The sequence below is a fragment of the Oryctolagus cuniculus genome, chromosome 7 (genome assembly GCF_051225735.1).
Source record: "Oryctolagus cuniculus isolate XC-2025 breed Fujian yellow rabbit chromosome 7, ASM5122573v1, whole genome shotgun sequence".
Classification (NCBI taxonomy): Eukaryota; Metazoa; Chordata; class Mammalia; order Lagomorpha; family Leporidae; genus Oryctolagus; species Oryctolagus cuniculus.
The window spans coordinates 86,566,896-86,585,954 of NC_142873.1; the positions used below are offsets into that span (position 1 = coordinate 86,566,896).

The 19,059-nt window shown below is 44.0% G+C and overlaps 2 protein-coding genes across 4 annotated transcripts in view; one reads left to right on the plus strand and one right to left on the minus strand.

Annotated features, from left to right (window-relative positions):
- Nucleotides 1-106: 106 nt before the first annotated feature.
- C7H1orf52 (chromosome 7 C1orf52 homolog) lies at nt 107-8,343 on the plus strand. Of its 2 annotated transcripts, XR_016237219.1 has the most exons (4): nt 505-1,345; nt 1,580-1,706; nt 1,929-2,127; nt 7,379-8,343. XR_016237219.1 is itself a non-coding variant. In XM_002715886.5 (3 exons), exons 1-3 carry the CDS (start codon nt 1,070-1,072, stop codon nt 7,450-7,452), a joined length of 549 nt encoding a protein of 182 aa, XP_002715932.1. In that variant the 5' UTR covers nt 107-1,069; the 3' UTR covers nt 7,453-8,343. The 2 variants fall into 2 exon arrangements, 1 of the variants encoding a protein (XP_002715932.1); XM_002715886.5 differs by lacking the exon at nt 1,580-1,706 and having other exon boundaries at nt 107-1,345.
- LOC149125642 (uncharacterized) overlaps nt 6,219-19,059 on the minus strand; it is a 57,233-nt gene continuing 44,392 nt past the window's right edge. For both annotated transcript variants that reach the window (XM_089337118.1, XM_089337114.1), the window contains one exon: nt 6,219-6,364. In XM_089337118.1, coding sequence (XP_089193244.1) covers nt 6,315-6,364 — 50 coding nt within the window. In that variant the 3' untranslated portion in view covers nt 6,219-6,314. The remainder of the gene's footprint in view (nt 6,365-19,059) is intronic.

The window sequence follows — 19,059 nt, forward strand, 5'->3', positions numbered from 1 at the left end:
GGAGGGTGAACCAACGGCAAAGGAAGACCTTTCTCTCTGTCTCTCTCTCTCACTGTCCACTCTGCCTGTTAAAAAAAGAAAGAAAGAAAGAAAAGCACAGCATTAGGTAGCTAATGTTGCAGAAGAGGTTAGGCTGACTTGCAACTGTGTAACATGCTCCACAAAGTGTCAGTAAGTATCTGTGGGAGTTAGTGTAATAGATTGCAAAGAGAGCCAGGCTGGCAAGAAGAGGCTGACCAAGGAAAATTTAGGAGCCTCCCCTCCAAGTGAAATGGGATGCCACCGGGAGGAGTTTAGTCAAAGACTGGGGGGAGGGGGGGGACACAGCGCTGTGGCACAGTGGGTTAAAGCTCTGGCCTGAAGCGCTGGCATCCCATATGGGCGCCGGTTCAAGACCTGGCTGCTCCACTTCCAATCCAGCTCTGTGCTGTGGCCTGGAAAAGCAGTAGAAGATGGTCCAAGTGCTTGGGCCCCTGCACCCTTGTGGTAGACCCAGAGGAAGCTCCTGGCTCCTGGCTTCAGATCAGCGCAGCTCCAGCCATTGTGGCCAATTGGGGAGTGAAGCAGATGGAAGACCTCTCTGTCTCTCTGCCTCTCCTCTCTCTGTGTAACTCTGACTTTCAAATAAATAAATGAATCTTAAAAAAAAAAAAGGTGAAGCAGGAAAGGACAATGAAGCACACTGAGTCATTGGTATTTGTTAGACGAGATGCAGTGGAACCACTAAGAAATCTTGATCTCCTGGGGTAGGAGCTAAAGTGGAGTGCAAGTCAAAAGACGAACTGTTAGTTCTTCTACTTAACTGAATGCAGACTAGTTGGAGCCACTGGCTCAGGACTTCATTTCTCTGGGCTCACCCGGAAAGGAGCCAAAGCAACCCTCCCTTGGGAACTTGTTCAACCTGCGTCCTGCCTGAGCCCCTCTGCCAGGGGGCAGTAGCGCAGCGTCGCCGCCAGGGGGCGCACACAGGTAGTTCATCTGCCAGGCTTAGGGCGGGGCCAATAGTGGGGCGGGACCTGGAGCCGCTTCCGGCTTCCGGTGTAGTCCGGGGTGGTTGCGCGCAGCCGTCATGGCAGCGGAGGAGAAGGACCCTCTGAGCTATTTCGCAGCTTATGGGAGCAGCAGTTCGGGCTCCTCGGGCGAAGAGGATAACAGCGAGCCGGAGGAGACGGGTCGCAGGGCCTCGGATGCGGCGAAGTCGGCGGGCGGCTGCGGGAACAAGGCGGAGAAGCGGCTGCCGGGACCCGACGAGCTGTTCCGGAGCGTGACTCGCCCGGCCTTTCTCTACAACCCGCTCAACAAGCAGATAGACTGGGAGAGGCACGTCGTGAAGGCGCCGGAGGAGGTGAGGTGCCCGCCCCGTGTCCCGGCCTCCGCCCCCTCGCCCCGACCCCCCGAGCACCGCTCTCCGCCCCCCGCTCGCAGTCAGCCCCCCGCGGGATGCCGCTCCAGCCCCGGGGAGCCCGGGCCCCTGCCCCGCAGCCCCGCCCCCCGCGAGGAGACCCCCACCTCCGCGCTCGGTGCCCCGACCCCGCGCGGCGAGGACTAACGGTGGTGACTCCCCGCCCCCCCGCTGCAGCTTCTCCCCGAGACCCCTTCCCTTTGACGCCGAAGTGCCTGCGGTGCTGCTTCCAAGACAGTGTCTGCTGCAGCCTCCTGGAGGGGTCAGCCTTGGCGTAGTATCCCTGAGACTGGATTCTTCTTTGGTAACTAAAAGTTATGAGCTTTATTCGTATAGGGAACCCTTTGGCTTTTCACGTAACCGTATTTGTGATTTTGATGGAAAAATGTTGCTTAAAAACCTTTAAAAAAAAAAACAAAACACAGCCAGCCTGGACGATAAGCGAAGGGCAGGCAGGTGCATGTGCCTGTGTGGATCATAGGGACCTCGGTTCGTCACAGGGCGTCTTCCTGTGCTTCCTTAACAGCCTCCAAAGGAGTTCAAAATCTGGAAGTCAAACTATGTGCCCCCGCCGGAGACCTACACAGCGGAGAAGAAACCCCCGCCCCCAGAGCTGGACATGGCTATAAAGTGGTCTAACATATACGAGGACAATGGCGATGATGCCCCGCAGAATGCGAAGAAAGCCAGGCTTCTACCGGAAGGGGAGGAGACGCTGGAGTCAGGTAAGGAGGGGCAGGCTCCGAGCTCAGCATCTTTGGATCCCTGGGATGAGATCGTCCCTGAGCCACGTTTCCGTTCAGCGAATCGGCCAACCGGCTGTGATGGTCTGTGGGTTCTTCCTGCTGTGCTTTTGAGAAAGATCCTGTGTATTCAGCCTTAAGTCAGGGATACCTCAAACATTAGTGTTTGCCCTGTTTTCATGAAAGAACGCAAGTTACCCAGGTGTTGAAGTAGAATCTCTGTTATCTCCGCTGGTGGTCTAGGTGATTGATGGACGGCACGAAATTCGTTCCTGGATCCTTAGGGTTGTGACTGCATAGTGCCCAGGCTTTATTTCATAGGAAAGCAGATGTGCTTTACAGCCTAAATTAGTGTGGCAAAAGTGAATTTACCTGGGCATTACTGCCCATTGATAGGACAATAACGACAGGACTGCTTTATCTTTGTTCATAATCTCATCTCTTCCTTGGACCCTCACAGTAACCTTTGCCTCCACACTCTTAGCCCCTTAATTGCATCCTTCCCACGCATCCTCAGTTACATCCTTCTGAGAGTCACATCAGGCCGTGTAACTTGCCTGTTTAAATCCTTTCACCCACCTGGTCTTGAAATTCAGAACTGAATAGACGCTGCCATTTTGGTTTCCTGCCTTCCACTAAGTGTGCCACCTCAGTCTGGAATGTTCTTTCCTCCTCCTCTGTCTGATAAACTCACTCACCCTTCGAAATCCACCTCAAAGAGGAAGAGAATCTCAGGTGTAACTTCTTAGATGTCACTTGCTCCTTATGTATACTGCTGCTGTTGGTTGCACTTGCCACATAGATGTGATTCCTTTTCCAAAAGTCTCTGATAACAATAGGATGTAGTTTTGTTTTTGTTTTTGTTTTAAGATTTATTTACTTGAAAGGCAGAGTTACACAGTGAGAGGGAGAGACAGCAAGAGAAGTCTTCCATCCTCTGGTTAGCTCCCCAAATGGTGCAACGGCCAGAGCTGAGCCAGTTGGAAGCCGGAAGCCAGGAGCTTCTTCTGGGTCTTCCACTTGGGTATCAGGGGTCCAAAGACTTGGCCATCTTCTACCGCTTTCCCAGGCATATAAGCAGGGAGCTGGATCAGAAGTGGAGCAGCTGTGACTCGAACCAGCGCCCAGACGACATGCCAGCCTCGTAGGAAGCGACTTTACCCACTGTGCCACAGTACCAGCCCCCAGAGCTTTTTTGTTTGTAACATCACTGGTACATTGTATTTAGTGGATAACTGTAGATTTAAATGTTTTAGACTATCATGTTTAAGATGAATTTCGTGCTGTCCATCAGTCACCTAGACTACTGGCGGAGATGGCAGAGGTTCTACTTCAAACACCTGGGTAACTTATGTTCTTTCATGAAAACACAGCAAGTGCTTCTGTTTGAGGTATCCCTGACTTAAGGCTGAATGCACAGGGTCTTTCTCAAGAACACAGCAGGAAGAACCCACAGACCATTTTGGTGAAACAGATTTCTGATCTTCCACATTACAAAAGCTGCTTGTTTAGCCCTTTATACAGCTAAATGGAGTTATGTTTTAAGAAAAAGACGAGGCCCGTTGTGGCCTCTGTACCCATGAGGGAGACCAGGATGGAGTTCCAGGCCTGGCTTCAGGCTTGCCCAGCCCTGGCCATTGTGACCATTTGGGGAGTAAACAATAGATGGAAGCGCTCTCACGCACACATGCGCGCATGTTCTCCCTCTCTCTGTAACTCTTTCAAATAAATAAATAACTTGCAGCTTTTATTCCAATTTTGATTCTAACTCACTTTTCCATTTCATTCCCTAACTTCCATACCTGTCTTAGAAGACACTAATGAAAGCAAATCTTTAGTAAATAGCATCTTTTTTGAGACTTTAAGTGAAATGGACATTTATAATACCTTATCATTTTCTGGTATTTTATATAATAAAAATACCTGAACTTCATAATATTTAACATTTACAACACTTTGAAACCAGATAGGAAGAATATGGAAATGAGTATGTGAATTGTTCAGTGGCACAAATTATACAAATTGCAAGTTCTGAAGTAGATTTTTTTTTTAGGATTTATTATTGTATTTATTTGAAAGAGTTACAGAGAGAGGTAGAGACAGAGAGAGAGGTCTTCCATCCACTGGTTCACTCCCCAGGCTGCAACGGCTGGAGCTGCACCAATCTGAAGCCAGGAGCCAGGAGCCAGGAGCTTCTTCTGGGTCTCCCTCATTGGTGCAGGGGCCCAAGCACTTGAGCCATCTTCTACTGCTTTCCCAGGCCACAGCAGAGAGCTAGATTGGAAGAGGAGCAGCCAGACTCGAACCGGCGCCCATATGGGATGCCAGCGCTTCAGGCCAGGGTTTTAACCTGCTGCGCCACAGCGCTGGCCCCTGAAGTTGATATTTTTTACAGAAGTTTTCTAATTTATTACTCTTTGCAGCTTATAAAAAGTATATGATTCATTATTTTACAAATGAGAAAGTGATGTCAGATTAAAGATTTTACCTCTCTTTACACAGCCAAGAGGTAGAGTGAGGACTGAAATTCAAGCCTTCCATGGAAATTGTGCCTTATTAAACTAGAGTTTGTTTCCTTGATTTGTTCAAACTGGAATATTTGCAAAAGCTATCCTTCTATGGGAAGAATGGCAATAAGGGCACTAGAATTGGTATTCAGTGTGGCTTGCTCATAGGCTAGTGTGTTCATATCTTTGTCACTATACAGAAAAATGCCAGGTAAATATGCCAGGGTAAGCAAGCAAGAATGGATAGTCTTTTTCCTAGGTTGCCTTTTGACTTTAGAAAGGATTCCAAATTTAACAAATAATAGTGCTGTGTGCATAGATAATGTCTGTCCTTTTGATCACTTGGTGGTTCTCCATCAGAAGGCAAACAGGCACTGTCAAAAACCCAGACAACCCAAGGCTTAACTGCTTTAAGGCTGGATCATAATATTGAAAAGATAGTTGTGAAATCTTAAATATTGTCTGTAGTGCTGGTCATTGAACATGATTCTTTGTGTAATAAGTACCTTCCAGTTTCTCTGACATTTTCAACCTCCTTTTGAAATTCATAAAATATTGTCAATCAGAAAGTCTACACTGTTAAATTATCTAAGTTTGGGGTTATGATTTACCTTGTTTTTATTTTGCCTTCCCATTTCTGACCTTTGGCCTTTTTGCCAGCTAACTTCTTCCAGATACTTGAGAAGCTGGGAAATGTCAGAAACTCATCACTGGATCTTGTTTAATCTACTTGTTTAATGGTTGTACAATGTAAATAAGTAAAACTGAAAGATTAATTGTAGCCTTATTAACATGTAAAAATTAAAGGATTTTCATCTGTTTACTTTTACTTTTTTGAGAATTTACAAAGGTAGCTTATATAGGCAAGCTAAACTTCCTTACCTATGTGACTGCAGTTCCATAATAGAAAAATCATTTCCACATCAGTGCATCTGTACTGTGTTGTGCAGAGTGAGAAAGCTCAGTGATGTTGGTGTCTGAACATTTCCAGATTTTTGTGTGTTTTCCTGCTGGGTTTTTGAAACAGTACCTTGTTTTGACACTAGATGGCATTAGCTCTTCTTAAATTGCTGATGGGAAGTTACTTTTTTCAGCCTTAGTAGTTTGTGGTTTTGTCTGTTACTTAGTAATTTACTTGTAAGAGGCAGAATAAAAGCAGAAGTGTCTTAGGATCATGTTTAAATTTATTAATAATGGATTTTATGGTAGACTCAGAAAATATTTCCAGTTTTTCGATTACTGAAAATAACCTCAAAGGCTATGCTTTGAACTTAAAATAAAAAGCCTTGACTTGCTTGAGCTATATACAATGTCAGTTGGTTTATAGAGCTAGTCTTTTTGTGTCTCTCTGATAAACTAATGGTAAAACTTTGGTTTATAAATTCTTGTGTGAGTCAGTGATCTGAATTGTGATCATTGCACTGCCTACATAAATACATAGTGCTCTGTGAAACATGAGTAATGTCGCCATGTTGTGTTTGAAGATGAAGAAGAACCCCTGTTGGTAATTATTGCCCACATCAACAAATGAGATGTTTTGAGTTAGATAAAATCAGCTGAAGGGAATTAAAGGCTGAAGATCTTAAATATATTTTCTTCAAATAATTTACAATTTGATATCAGTAGTTCTCTAGTTTTTAATATGAAGGCCATTTTCAGACATCAGAATATTTTGTAAATTGCTACATGATACCTATTGAACTTTTGAGTACCTGTTGGTTAAGAAAACAAATTCAAAAGCAACAATAAATACAGTAATATAGTCAAACTAAATTTTTATTTCACAAATCATAACATCTTCTAAATATTAATTACTAAGGAGTTTTTAGAAATAATACCCCATGTGTGTTTAAGGATATGGAATTTAGTGACCAGTATGTGTTTTTATTGAACCATGTAGTTGTATTTGTTAAATAGAACCAAAAGGTCCACCTTTCCCAGCTTGACAACATTTTTATTAATTGGAAATTTTCTGGGACTGTAGACACTAATAATTTTTGAAAGTTGGAAAAGACACTTTTAATGAAAAGGTCTTCTCTAGCCTTCCTCTTCTCTAGCCTTCCTCTTCTCTCCAGTTTTTCTGGAATTTGAAGGAAAGAAGGCTTGTTTTTCTGTTGCCTTTTGAATGTTCTGACCCTCCTTGGAGTTGGGGGGAGCTAACCACACTGAAAATGGAGAAGGTTCGGTGAAACCTCTACCTGTGAGTGCTTTGTAACGTCAGAATAGAGACTGGGGTGTTGTGCAATGAATGAGGAAGGTAAGTTGTCTTGGGGGATGGAAAGAGTGCAAGGAAAGGAGCAGTGATAACCACTTGAATTATGTCATGGTTAGATTGATGTTCTCTGTAGAAACAAAGCAGTGTGCTCCATTCTTGCGAAGTATAGGTTATATTTAAATATCCACAATGTATATACTGTAGAATATGTGGGATTAGCCTTTTCAGAATAATTAATTTTTATGGAAATAAAATCACTTGTTTTAAGATACCTAAACACAGCACTACAGGGTCGCTTTGAATTTTGTATCACTGCAATTGAAAAAAAAAATTTGCTTATTTTCCCTTGCACTTAAAATCAGAGTTCTAAAAGTTAATTTTTTGGTTTTTATGGGAAACTTTGAAAGAAACAGTTGATAAAGGTGATTGCTTTGGTATAAAGCCAATAAAACTTGAGTACTTGCTATGTTTTTTTAATTACTTATTAAAATTCTTCCTTTCCCATTTAAAGATGATGAAAAAGATGAACATACTTCTAAAAAGCGCAAAGTAGAACCAGGAGAACCAACAAAGAAGAAAAAATAGAAAACAACAAATGACAAGAATTTCTGGACTGCTAAACTTGTTGAGATGTGTCTTTGGGCCAATTAAGTTGATATTGTGGATTATAATGTCACAACATCTCTATATGTTAATGAACTAATACATATTGCCTCAAGAACTTTCCACTGTAGAATTCATTTTTTTTTATTTAAAACTTGTATGTATTTAAAATCACCATTTGACCTGTGATTGTGAAACTGACAACATTGGGAAGCATTCTTGCTAACACATAATTGGTGACATGCTTTCAGAGTTTTGTCACATGTTAACATGCCAATGTTCTATGTGAACCTTTTATAAAGGAATATATTTTTAAAGTAAATATATTGTACTGTGAACCTGTAGGGTGCTTTTCAACAGTGTTTGTACAGTGTAAATAGATCATGAAAATAAAATTGCTTATTCAATATTATTGTTACTGTAGAACATTAACATTTGAATATGCGTCTGTGACAAGTACGCTGCCATGTCATGTTTTAAGTTGTAATTAGTATTACCATTTAGGGAGTGCTTCTTGTGTGCCAGATGCTTTGTGCATGTATTATCTGATCCTCAACCTACTAAAGTAGGTATTAGTATCCATACTTTATAATAAAGAGATCTTCAGTAACTTGGATGAGATTACACAGCCAGTGACCGGTGAGTTTGGAATTTAACTCAGGATACTTGAACCCTGAAACCATCACAGTAAACCACCTGTCCACCAATCAAAATTTAGTTATGGAATAGAGACTATGTGAATTACCATCTCTGCCCCATATCTTCTGTTGTAGTTAGTGGAAATCCTGTGTTACTGGTTATTTGTATGACTCTATATGCCTAATATTATTTTTTGTTAATTTCCCTATTAAAAAGTAAGTTTACTAAAGAGAAGAATTGTGAAATCCATAGTTTCTTCATAACATACTTTGCATGAACTTCTGAAGACTCCTTACAGTTGGGTTTCAATTTTTTTTTTGGTGCCAAAACAATGTTATCTTTTAATTCCACTTTTCTGTGAACTTTTTGAACAGCTGTCATTCTGTGTAGCCGTACTTGGTCATGTTTTCTCTACTGAGCTATTTTTATTCTCCATTGTAAATTATTTATTGGAGAGGCGCAGCTCCCATCTGCTAGTTCACATCTCAGATGCCGGCAGCAGCCAGGACTCAGCCAGGCCAAAGACTGTTTACATCTCCCACATGAGTGACAGGAGTCAGCTACCTGAGCCATCATCTGCTGCTTCCCAGGGTGCACGTTAGCAGGAAGCCGGGACTCAAACCCAGGCACTCCAATGTGAGGCATGTTCCGAGCAGCATCTTAATGACTACACCAGAGCCCACCCCCGGCTCACATCTTAATGCTTCTCATGTAGTAATTAATACTCAACAGAGTGAACAGGGGGTAGCTGAGAAGATGTGATCTCCGCTTCGAGTTCTACAGACCAAAGTGCAGTGCAATTATTTGTAGCATTTTGGGTGATAAAGTTAGATAATGGGTGGGTCTGTGATTTTTACACCTTTAAGAGTTCATTAGAGGATGCTACATATTTAGTGTATAAGAAAAAGACATGAATCTTCAAGTTTAAAAAAATCTAGACTTTTTCTTCCAAACTAGAACCGTTTAGTTAGGAACATGAGCCAAGCAGACTAAATTTTGTAAAAGTAGTTAAAAGTGATCATGTAAGCTGTGGTGTTTTGTGAAATGAGGAAGAAATAACTATGTGGCCTGCACCATCAGTAACATTGACGGTTTCCTGTGCTAGAGGACTTGCAGACCTGTGTATCCAATTGTAGATTTCCAATTGCACATGAGTTAAAAGCCTGTCACCTACTACATGTCCAAAATGAAGCATTGTATGAAACCCCAAACCATCTCCCATGTTTCATTTCTGATCAATGGCATCTCGGTCATTCCAGAAATCTCCCTCTGCCTCGTTTCCCATCACAGGTAGGTTTGGCCAGAATATCCTGTAGTTGCCACCCCTTCATTCTCATAAACCTCATTCCTGCTTTGATGAGTCATTTACAGTTTCCCAGATAAGCTGCTTACTTCCGTGGTTCTGTGCCTTTGCTTATTCCATCTGCTTGGCTGGGCCCTTCACCTACCTAGTGAACTCCTTTTCTCCAAGAATCAGCTCAAGTGTTTCTTCCTTTATACACCGTACAATTTTTGTTTAATTATTTGAGAAAAATATGGAGAGGGCAGGCTCCAGGCTCACTGCTTCACTCCCCAAATGCCTGTAATGGCTAGGGGCTGGTGGCTGAGAACGCCATAGAGTTCTCCCACGGGAATGCCAGGACTCTAATTACTTGAGCCATCATAACTGCCTCCCAGGGCCCACATTATCAGGAAGCTGGATCAGGAACCATAGTTAGGTACTCTGATGTGGGATGTGAGAGTGTGACCAACATCCACTGCCAGGCCAAATGCCTGCCCCAGTGCACCTTGTGTCTGCACCCCTACACTGGTTTCTCCCATGTGTGGCACTACATGGGCAGCCAACAGTTACTAAATGCTTACTATGTGCCAAGCGTTACTCTAGATATTTGCCATGATGCATTAACTTAGTTAATTTATGGGGGTAGGCACTGTCACCCTACTTTTAGACGGACAAGACTGAGGTACTGAGAGGTTAAACATATTTGCTGTAGGTGCCTGAGCTTGGAAACCCAGGTGATCTGATTCCAGAGCCACTGTGCCTACTCAGTATGCTGGGAGTGGGAATGGGGGGACAAAAATACCTGAACTAACCAATAGACTGGTTCTTTTATTCACATGTGGTTCAAAGAACATCTTACTCCTAGAATCTTACTCAGAATACAAGTAAATTCAAAACCAGTTCACGAAGCAAACAGTTGGTTTGAGACACAAGGTGGGTTATTTTACACTTGATCTTAGCCAAAAGGCCGAGAAGCAATGAGGTGGGTTATATTAACAAAGTCCATAGGTACATGTTTTAGGAAGATTGATGCATAGTTTAGGGATTCTGTAGTGTATTTCTGACATATTTGGATCATCTTTCACTGGAAGCCTTAAAATATAGAAACAGGGTTGAAAATATACTACTCTGCCTTCAAAAATATTCCACTTGTTTTGCAAAGTCTACAGTCTTTGAACAAAAAGAGACAGATTTCAGCCACAATTTCAGCCTCACATTTCACTGGCTTTCCTTGACCATTTGAAATTACAGCTTGAGTTTAGCATCCTCGCACCTGGGTGTGGGAAGGCCTCCCCAGAGTTCCCCAGCACAGCTTGCCACAGCCAGGAATGGCTTCAGTGTCATCTTCGCCTTTCTAGGCTCACAGACAAGCCCTGGAAATGACAGGTTTACAGCCCGGACTTGGAAAGCCATTTCCTGTGTGTCTGTAACAGCTTGGTAACCAGGGTCTGGAACTCCTCTTTCTTTCCCTGTGTTTACCATTTTCAGGGGCGGGGGAAGCAAAGAGCAAAGAAACAGGATTTGATGTTTGTCATTGAAATAAAAATGTAGCTCTTTTTCTGGCATAATTACCTGTCTCCATTCCTAAATGGGACCCGAATCCCCTACACACCTTCCCTGGCAAGCTGGGGGTGTGCATCCACATTTTAAAATTTAGAATCCAAAGTAACAGTGCAATCACTTCCAACTGCAGGCGCACTGAACTTGAGTGCAGGCACAGCTGCCAAGACACACACACACTCACACATACACTCACACACACTCTCCACCCTTCCCCTCCCCATCCTGAGGCTTTCTTTAGCAACTGAAACTGTCTCCTCTTTTCACCATCTTCTGCCTGAGGCTGTCCCTCCAATCTAGCCCTCTACTACAAAAAGTGGCCTAAAAGTCTTGGCAGCAGTAGCATCTGGGATCCACATGTGAAACCTGTAAGGCATAGGTTTTTTGTTTTTTGTTTTGTTGTGGTTTTCTTTTTTTTCTTTTAATTTAGGCTTAATCACTTGAGTTCTAAATGCTCCCTGCCCCAGCCCTCCCCTCCATACCAAACTAATTAGGGCAATTATCTGAGCCATCCATGGCTACAGATCAGTTAAACCCTGTTATTGAGGTTAACAAATAAGAGGGTTAATTTCTCTTGACTGCTCCATAGTTGGGGAAGAAAGATAATAAGCCCTTTCATTTGTCTGCTGCTTTAGAGTTTTCAAACTCTTGTCTCTGCTACCAGCTGCTACCTAGGAGAAGGGCTCACCTTGGAGTTCCAGACTGTCTGGAACCACAAGGTAAGTGATTTAATTCTGAATGAAGCACAGAATTCACTACAGCACATGGAAGAGGCTCCTTCAGCCTCGCTGCTTCCACGTGTAAAAAATATTTTGAAGCCTGCGCCGCGGCTCACTAGGCTAATCCTCCGCCTAGCGGCGCCAGCACACCGGGTTCTAGTCCCGGTCGGGGCGCCGGATTCTGTCCCGGTTGCCCCTCTTCCAGGCCAGCTCTCTGCTGTGGCCAGGGAGTGCAGTGGAGGATGGCCCAAGTCCTTGGGCCCTGCACCCTATGGGAGACCAGGAGAAGTACCTGGCTCCTGCCATCGGATCAGGGTGGTGTGCCGGCCGCAGCGCGCCAGCCGCAGCGGCCATTGGAGGGTGAACCAACGGCAAAGGAAGACCTTTCTCTCTGTCTCTCTCTCACTGTCCACTCTGCCTGTCAAAAAAAAAAAAAAAATTTTTTTTGAGTGGCCGATGCTGTGATATAGCAGGTAAAGCCACCTGCCTGCAATGCCGGCATCCCATATGAGTGCCGGTTTGAGTCCCGGCTGCTCCACTTTCAATCCAGCTCTCTACTATGGCCTAGGAAAGCAGTAGAGAATAGCCCAAGTCTTTGGGACCATGTACCCACATGGGAGACCGAGAAGAAGCTTCTGGCTCCTGGCTTTGGGCTGGCGCAGCTCCAGCCATTGCAGCCATCTGGAGAGTGAACCAACAGAAGGAAGATTCTCCCTCTCTCTCTCTCTCTCTCTCTCTCTCTCCTTTCTCTGCCTCTGCCCCTCTGTAACTCTGCCTTTCAAACAAATAAATAAATCTTTTTTAAAAATTTATTTTCGGGGCCGGCGCTGTGGTGCAGCGGGTTAACGCCCTGGCCTGAAGCGCCAACATCCCATATGGGCACCGGTTCTATTCTTGGCTGCTCCTCTTCCAATCCAGCTCTCTGCTATGGCCTGGGAAAGCAGTAGAAGATGGCCCAAGTCCTTGGGCCCCTGCACCCACATGGGAGACCCAGAAGAAGCTCCCATCTCCTGGCTTCGGATTAGCGCAGCTCCGGCCGTTGCGGCCAACTGGGGAGTGAACCAGCAGATGGAAGACCTCTCTCTCTCTCTGCCTCTCCTCTCTCTGTGTAACTCTTTCAAATAAATAAATCTTTCAAAAAATTATTTTCATGGTTTTAAAAGAAATGGGATTGCCAGTTAGTAGCATCTGATGCCAACTTGGAGGTACTGAGTTTAGACAGGGATGGGCATTCAGTTCAGTGGTTAAGAAGTGGCTTGGGACACCCACATCCCAGATTATGCACGATCCGAGTCCTGGCTATACTCCCCATTTGAGCTTCCTACTAAAGGTCACCCTGGGAGGCAGCAGGGTGATGGCTACAGTAATTGAGTCCTTGCCACTGTTCACTTGGGAGACTTGGATAGAATTCTGGGCTCCTGGCTTCAGCCTGGCACAGTCCTGGCATTTGAGAAATGAACAGTGGGTCTAAGATACCTCTCTTTGTCTCTCAGACTTTGAAATAAATGAATTTAAGAAAGCAAAAATAGGGACCAGCACTGTGGCATAGCAGGTAGAGCTGTCGCCTGCAGCACCAGCATCCCATATGGGCACTGGTTCAAATCCCTGCTGCTCTACTTCCAACCCAGCTCCCTGCTAATGTGCCTAGAAAAGCAGCAGAAGATGGCCCCTGCACCCATGTGGGAGACCCGGATGAAGCTCCTGGCTTTGGCCTGGCCAAGCTCTGGCTGTTGTAGCCATTGGGGAAATAAAGCAGCAGATGGAAGATTGCTTTCTCTCTCTCTTTCTTTCTTTCTCTCTCTCTCCCTCTGCCTCTCCTTCTCTATAACTTTGACTTTCAAATAAGTTCATTAATTAAAAAAAAAAAAAAAAAGAAGGAGGAGGAGGGCTGGTGCTGTGATGTAGTAAGCTAAACCTCTGCCTGCAGCACCAGCATCCCATATAGGCACCAGTTTGTGTCCCAGCTGCTTCTCTTCTAATCCAGCTCTCTGTTTATGGCCTAGGAAACCAGTGGCAGATGGCCCAAGTGCTTGGGCCCCTATACCTGTGTGGGAGATCTAGAAGAAGCTTCTGGCTCCTGGCTCCTGGCTCCTGGCTCCTGGCTTCAATCTGCCCACATCTGGCTGCTGTGGCCATTTGGGGAGTGAACCCGCAGATGGAAGACCTTTCCCTCTATCTCTCCCTCTCTCCATCTGTAACTCTCTGCCTTTTAAATAAATAAATTTAAAGAAACAAAAAAGAAAGCAAAAATAAAAACTTTAGACAGTCAGTCTTTTTTTAGATCATGTGACCCATGTCCTGGTTATTTTTGACTTAGAGGTCGCTGGATCCATCGAGTCGTTCCGGGTAGTCATGGACTGCCTGGGTTTTTCTATTCTTTGTGCACTTTGGTTTCCAGTACGAAAGGCTGCCCCACATCAGTCTCGCTGGGTAGCTAAACCAGAGTGCCTAATTTAATCTTAGGCCCTGAAGGCTTATTTTAGATTACACGTCCTGGCACTGAATTTTTTGAAGCCCAGGAGAGTAGCTGAAGGAGGATTAGGTTTTCTTGGTATTATCATGACTTTGAATATTTTCCCAGCAGGGCTTGTGAAATTTGATAATAGTGACGAAGAACAGGTTTTCAGTTGCTTCACATAAGTGACAAAATAAGAGGAAAAAAAAATTTCTGTGTTACAGAAACACAGAAAAAAAACCCTTACCACGAATATATTTAGCATTTTCAAGGAAAGGAGCAATGCTTACACCAAAAAGGCAAACATTCTATCGAAGTTACATTGCTTCAATTAATTCTCTTAACTTCAGTATTATATATAAATCTTTATGATAGTATTCATAAAAAATTTGATTATGAAAATGATGCATTCTCACTGGAGATATTCTGAAAAAAAGAAACTAGCAATTATTCTGATAGTAAAATCCACTGTTAACACTTTGTTAAAAGATCTATTTTATTTAATTGAAAGACAATGTCAGAAAGAGAGGGACCTTCCATCCAGGAGTTCACTCCCCCAAATGACTAAACAGCCAGGGCTGGGCCAGGTTGGAGCCAGAAGCCAAGAACTCCATCTGGGTCTGCCTCTGTGTGACATGGTCATCATCCACTTCCTTCCAGATACATTAGCAGAGAGCTGGATTAGAAGCAGAGCAGCAGGGACACAAACTGCACCATGCATCCCCTCTGTTAGCATTTTAATAAACAGTATTTTCTTAGAATTTTTTCTATGCATATATATGTATATTATGAAAAGCATATTCTACATTTTCCTTCACTTGGCCTTATTAGTGCCATTGAGAATCTCCCCATTCCCATGGTAGTATTTATTTGTTTTCTTATGTATTAGTTATTGATAACAGCATGAAAAACAAGTTACATTAATACAGAAATAATTATACTTAACATCTAGCATTATCAGTGCCATTAAGAATTCTTCAAAAGGTGCCAGTGCTGTAGCATAGTGGGTTAAGCCACCGTCTGCAGCAACATTCCATGTGGGTGCTGGTTTGATTCCCACCTGCTCTACTAATTCACCTGAGAAAGCAGTGGAAAATGGCCCAAGTTCTTGGGCCCCTGCACCTGTATGAGAGATCTGGAAGAAGCTCCTGTTACCTGGTTTCAATCTGGCCCAACTCCAGCTGTTGGCGGCCATTTGGGGAATGAACCAGCAGATGCAAGATCTGTCCCTCTCTTTGTAACTCAGCCTTTCTTTTCTTTTCTTTCTTTCTTTCTTTCCTTTTTTTTTTTTTTTTTTGGACAGGGAGAGTTAGACAGTGAGAGAGAGAGAGAATTATAGACAGTGAGAGAGAGACAGAGAGGAAGTTCTTCCTTCCATTGGTTCACCCCCCAAATGGTCCCTACAGCCGGCGAGCTGTGCCTATCCAAAGCCAGGAGCCAGGTGCTTCCTCCTGGCTCCCATGCTAGTGCAGGGCCCAAGGACTTGGGCCATCCTCCACTGCCTTCCCGGGCCACAGCAGAGAGCTGGACTGGAAGAGGAGCAACCGGGACAGAATCAGCTCCCCAACAGGACTAGAACCCTTGGTGCCAGCGCCACAGGCGGAGGATTAGCCTAGTGAGCTGCAGCGCCAGACTGTAACTCTGCCTTTCAAATTAAATAAGTAGATCTTTTAAAAAAAAAGAATTCTTCAAAAACCTAGTGTTTATGCCTAACTTTAAAATTGTATCATAATTTATCAATTATTTATCTATTGCATATTAAAGTGATGTTCAAAATTTTTTACCACTGTATTAACAATATGATGAATATCTTTGTAATTTATTTGGTTGTAGTAATTTATTATAGAACTGCTTCTGTAGGAATTCTTTTTTTAAGATTTTATTTATTAAAAAGAAAGGAAAGAAAAAAAAGAAAAGAGAAAAAAAGATTTTATTTATTTATTTGAGAGGTAGATTACAGAGAGAGAGAGGAAGACTCAGAGAGAAAGGTCTTCTGTCTGCTGGTTCACTCACCAAATGGCTGCAACAGCTGGTACTGGGCTGATTCGAAGCCAGGAGCCACGAGCTTCTTCCAATTCTCCCATGCGGTTGCAAGGTCCCAAGCACTTTGGCCATCTTCCACTGCTTTCCTGGGCCATTAGCAGGGAGCTGGATCAGAAGTGGAGCAGCAGGGACTTGAACCAGTGCCCATATGGGATGCTGGCACCACAGGCAAGGCTTAGACTACTAAGCCACAGCACCAGCCCCTTTTGTAGGATTTCAAGACAGTTTATCCAATTTGCTTCACTTCCTACTCTTAACTTCTTAAGGCCACATTTGAATAAATACTTTCAAAATTTTTGCACATTTCCTTCAAATCTTAAATGTTAAGTCCCTTGCCAGAGGCCAGCTGTTCATAGCAACAATTTGGCATTTCTAGTATTTGTCTTTCTGTTGCTGTCAGAAGCCGTATTTCTATTGAGACTACGCCAAAAAGCTTTGTGCTCCAATTGAGAGCCTGGTTATTTCACCTTCAGCAAAAGGAATTCGTGACCACTGTAAACTAAAGACAGATTTGGAGGTGAAAAGAGGACTAGGGAAAGAAAGTAAGCTATGCCTTTTCCCTCTGTTTATGCGCGATTGACAACGTTACTGCAATCAACAGAGAGAAACTTTAGGTGGAGCTAAGGGCCACTGAAGATAAGCAGTGGCCCAGGCACCCTGCAGCAGCTGGTGGCACTCCAGAGCTGGTCAACTGGGGGGGGGGGGGTGGCAGGGAACACCTCCTGGCCCCAAAAAAGGACAGAAGGAAAATACCGCCTTATCTTGGCTCGTGCTGTTAGGGCAATTCCACAACTGCAGATCCCAATAGAGCATTCCTGGAGGACTAACAGGCAGAGATTCCTGGAGAGGTGCTTCCAGGGAGAAGCAGTGTTATCCTTACTCTCATCTTGTCACTTCACCATCCTCTTATTGTTACTGCGCTGCGGGCATGCCTTGTCATCCCAACCAGACTCCTGTTGCTGGAGAGTGCAGCACAGCCTCCCATTTCTCTGGGACAACCTCAGGGACCCAGCAGAAAGGAATGAAATTAGACATCATGTAGTAAGTATTTGAACAAACAAAGCAACTCTAAGGAGATTCGAGCACAACGAGTTTTCATTTGGTTGCCATGGGACACTGAGCAGGCCAGCCAAGGAGAGAAGAGGCATATTAACGAGCGTTTATACCAATGTCCTTATTTCCCTGGGCTGGCCCTGACGGAAGCTGGCCAAGTCTGGATTCTGATTCCTGTACCCCAGTTAATCCAACTAAAATAACTTTCAGTTCACCAAGACTCTGCCCCCTGCCTCTACTATAAGAAAAAGAAATAATAAGCAAATGATGGGGGTGGGGGTGTTATTAGGCCTAGTGGTTAAGATATCCAGGTCTCACTTAGGGATACCTGACTCAATGCCCAGATCCATCTTCTAACTCCAGCTCCCTGCTAAAGCAGACCCTGGGAGGCAGTGGTGATAACTAAAGTAGTTGGGTTCCTGCCACCCTCAAGGAGACAAAGACTGAGTTCCCAGCTCCTGAGTTCAACTTCAGCCCAGCCCAGCTGTTGCAGGCCTTTGGGGAGTGAACAAGGAGATGAGAATCCTCTCTCTCTCTCTCTCTGTCTTTCCTTTGCTCTCTCTGCATCTCAATAAAAGAGAAATTATAATATATATTTAAATTTTTCTAAAAAGGAAAGAAAAGAGGCTGGCATCATGGCTCAGTGAATTAAGCTGCCAGTGCCTGTGATGTTGGCTTCCCATTTGAGTGCCAGTTCAAGTCCCGGCTACTCCACTTTCAATCTAACTCCCTGCTAATGTACCTGGGAAACAGTGGAAAATGGCCCAAATACTTGGGTCCCTGCACTCACATGGGCAACCCTGGTGAAGTTTCAAGCTACTGGCTTCAGCCTGGCCCAGCCCTTGTCATTGTGGAGTGAACCAGTGGATGGGAGATCTCTCTCTCTCTCTGCCTTTCAAATAAATAATTATATCCTTTTTTTAACTTTTATTTAGTAAATATAATTTTCCAAAGTAAAGTTTATGGATTACAATGGCTTCCCCCCCCCATAACTTCCCTCCCACCCTTACCCCTCCCATCTCCCGCTCCCTCTCCCATTCCATTCACATCAAGATTCATTTTCAATTATCTTTATATACAGAAGATCGATTTAGTATAAATTAAGTAAAGATTTCATCAGTTTGCACCCACACAGAACATAAAGTGTAAAATACTGTTTGAGTACTAGTTATAGCATTAATTCACATTGGACAACACATTAAGGACAGAGATCCCACATGAGGAGTAAATACAGTGACTCCTGTTGTTGACTTAACAATTTGACACTCTTGTTTATAGCGTCAGAAATTTCCCTAGGCTCTAGTCATGAGTTTCCAAGGCTATGGAAGCCTCTTGAATTCGCTGACTTTGATCTTATTTAGACAAGGTCATAGTCAAAGTGGAAGTTCTCTCCTCCCTTCAGAGAAAGGTACCTCCTTCTTTGATGGCCCATTCTTTCTACTGGGATCTCACTCGCAGAGATCTTTAATTAAGGTTTTTGTTTTTGTTTTTGTTTTTTTGCCAGAGTGTCTTGGCTTTCCATGCCTAAAATACTCTCATGGGCTCTTCAGCCAGATCTTTAAAGAGAGAGAGAGAGAGAGAGAGAGAGAGAGAGAGAGAGAATAGGGATTTTTGTTAAGGATTGATTGATTGGTTTGAAGGCAGAGTTACAGACAGAGAGAGACAGAAAGGTCTTCTACCCACTGGTTCACTCGCCAAATGGCCACAATGGCTGGAGCTGAGCTGAGCTGAAGCCAGGAACCAGGAGCTTCTTCTGGATCTCCCAGTGGGTGCAGGAGCCCACGCTCTTGGTCCATCTTCCACTGCTTTCCCAGGCCATAAGCAGGGAGCTGGATTGG

Bases quoted from the DNA above. Each gene is read 5' to 3' on its own strand.
- C7H1orf52 (XM_002715886.5), top strand. From the start codon at position 1,070: ATGGCAGCGGAGGAGAAGGACCCTCTGAGCTATTTCGCAGCTTATGGG. The intron at 1,346-1,928 runs GTGAGGTGCCCG...CTTCCTTAACAG, and splicing joins TCGTGAAGGCGCCGGAGGAG to CCTCCAAAGGAGTTCAAAAT. The intron at 2,128-7,378 runs GTAAGGAGGGGC...TCCCATTTAAAG, and splicing joins GGAGGAGACGCTGGAGTCAG to ATGATGAAAAAGATGAACAT.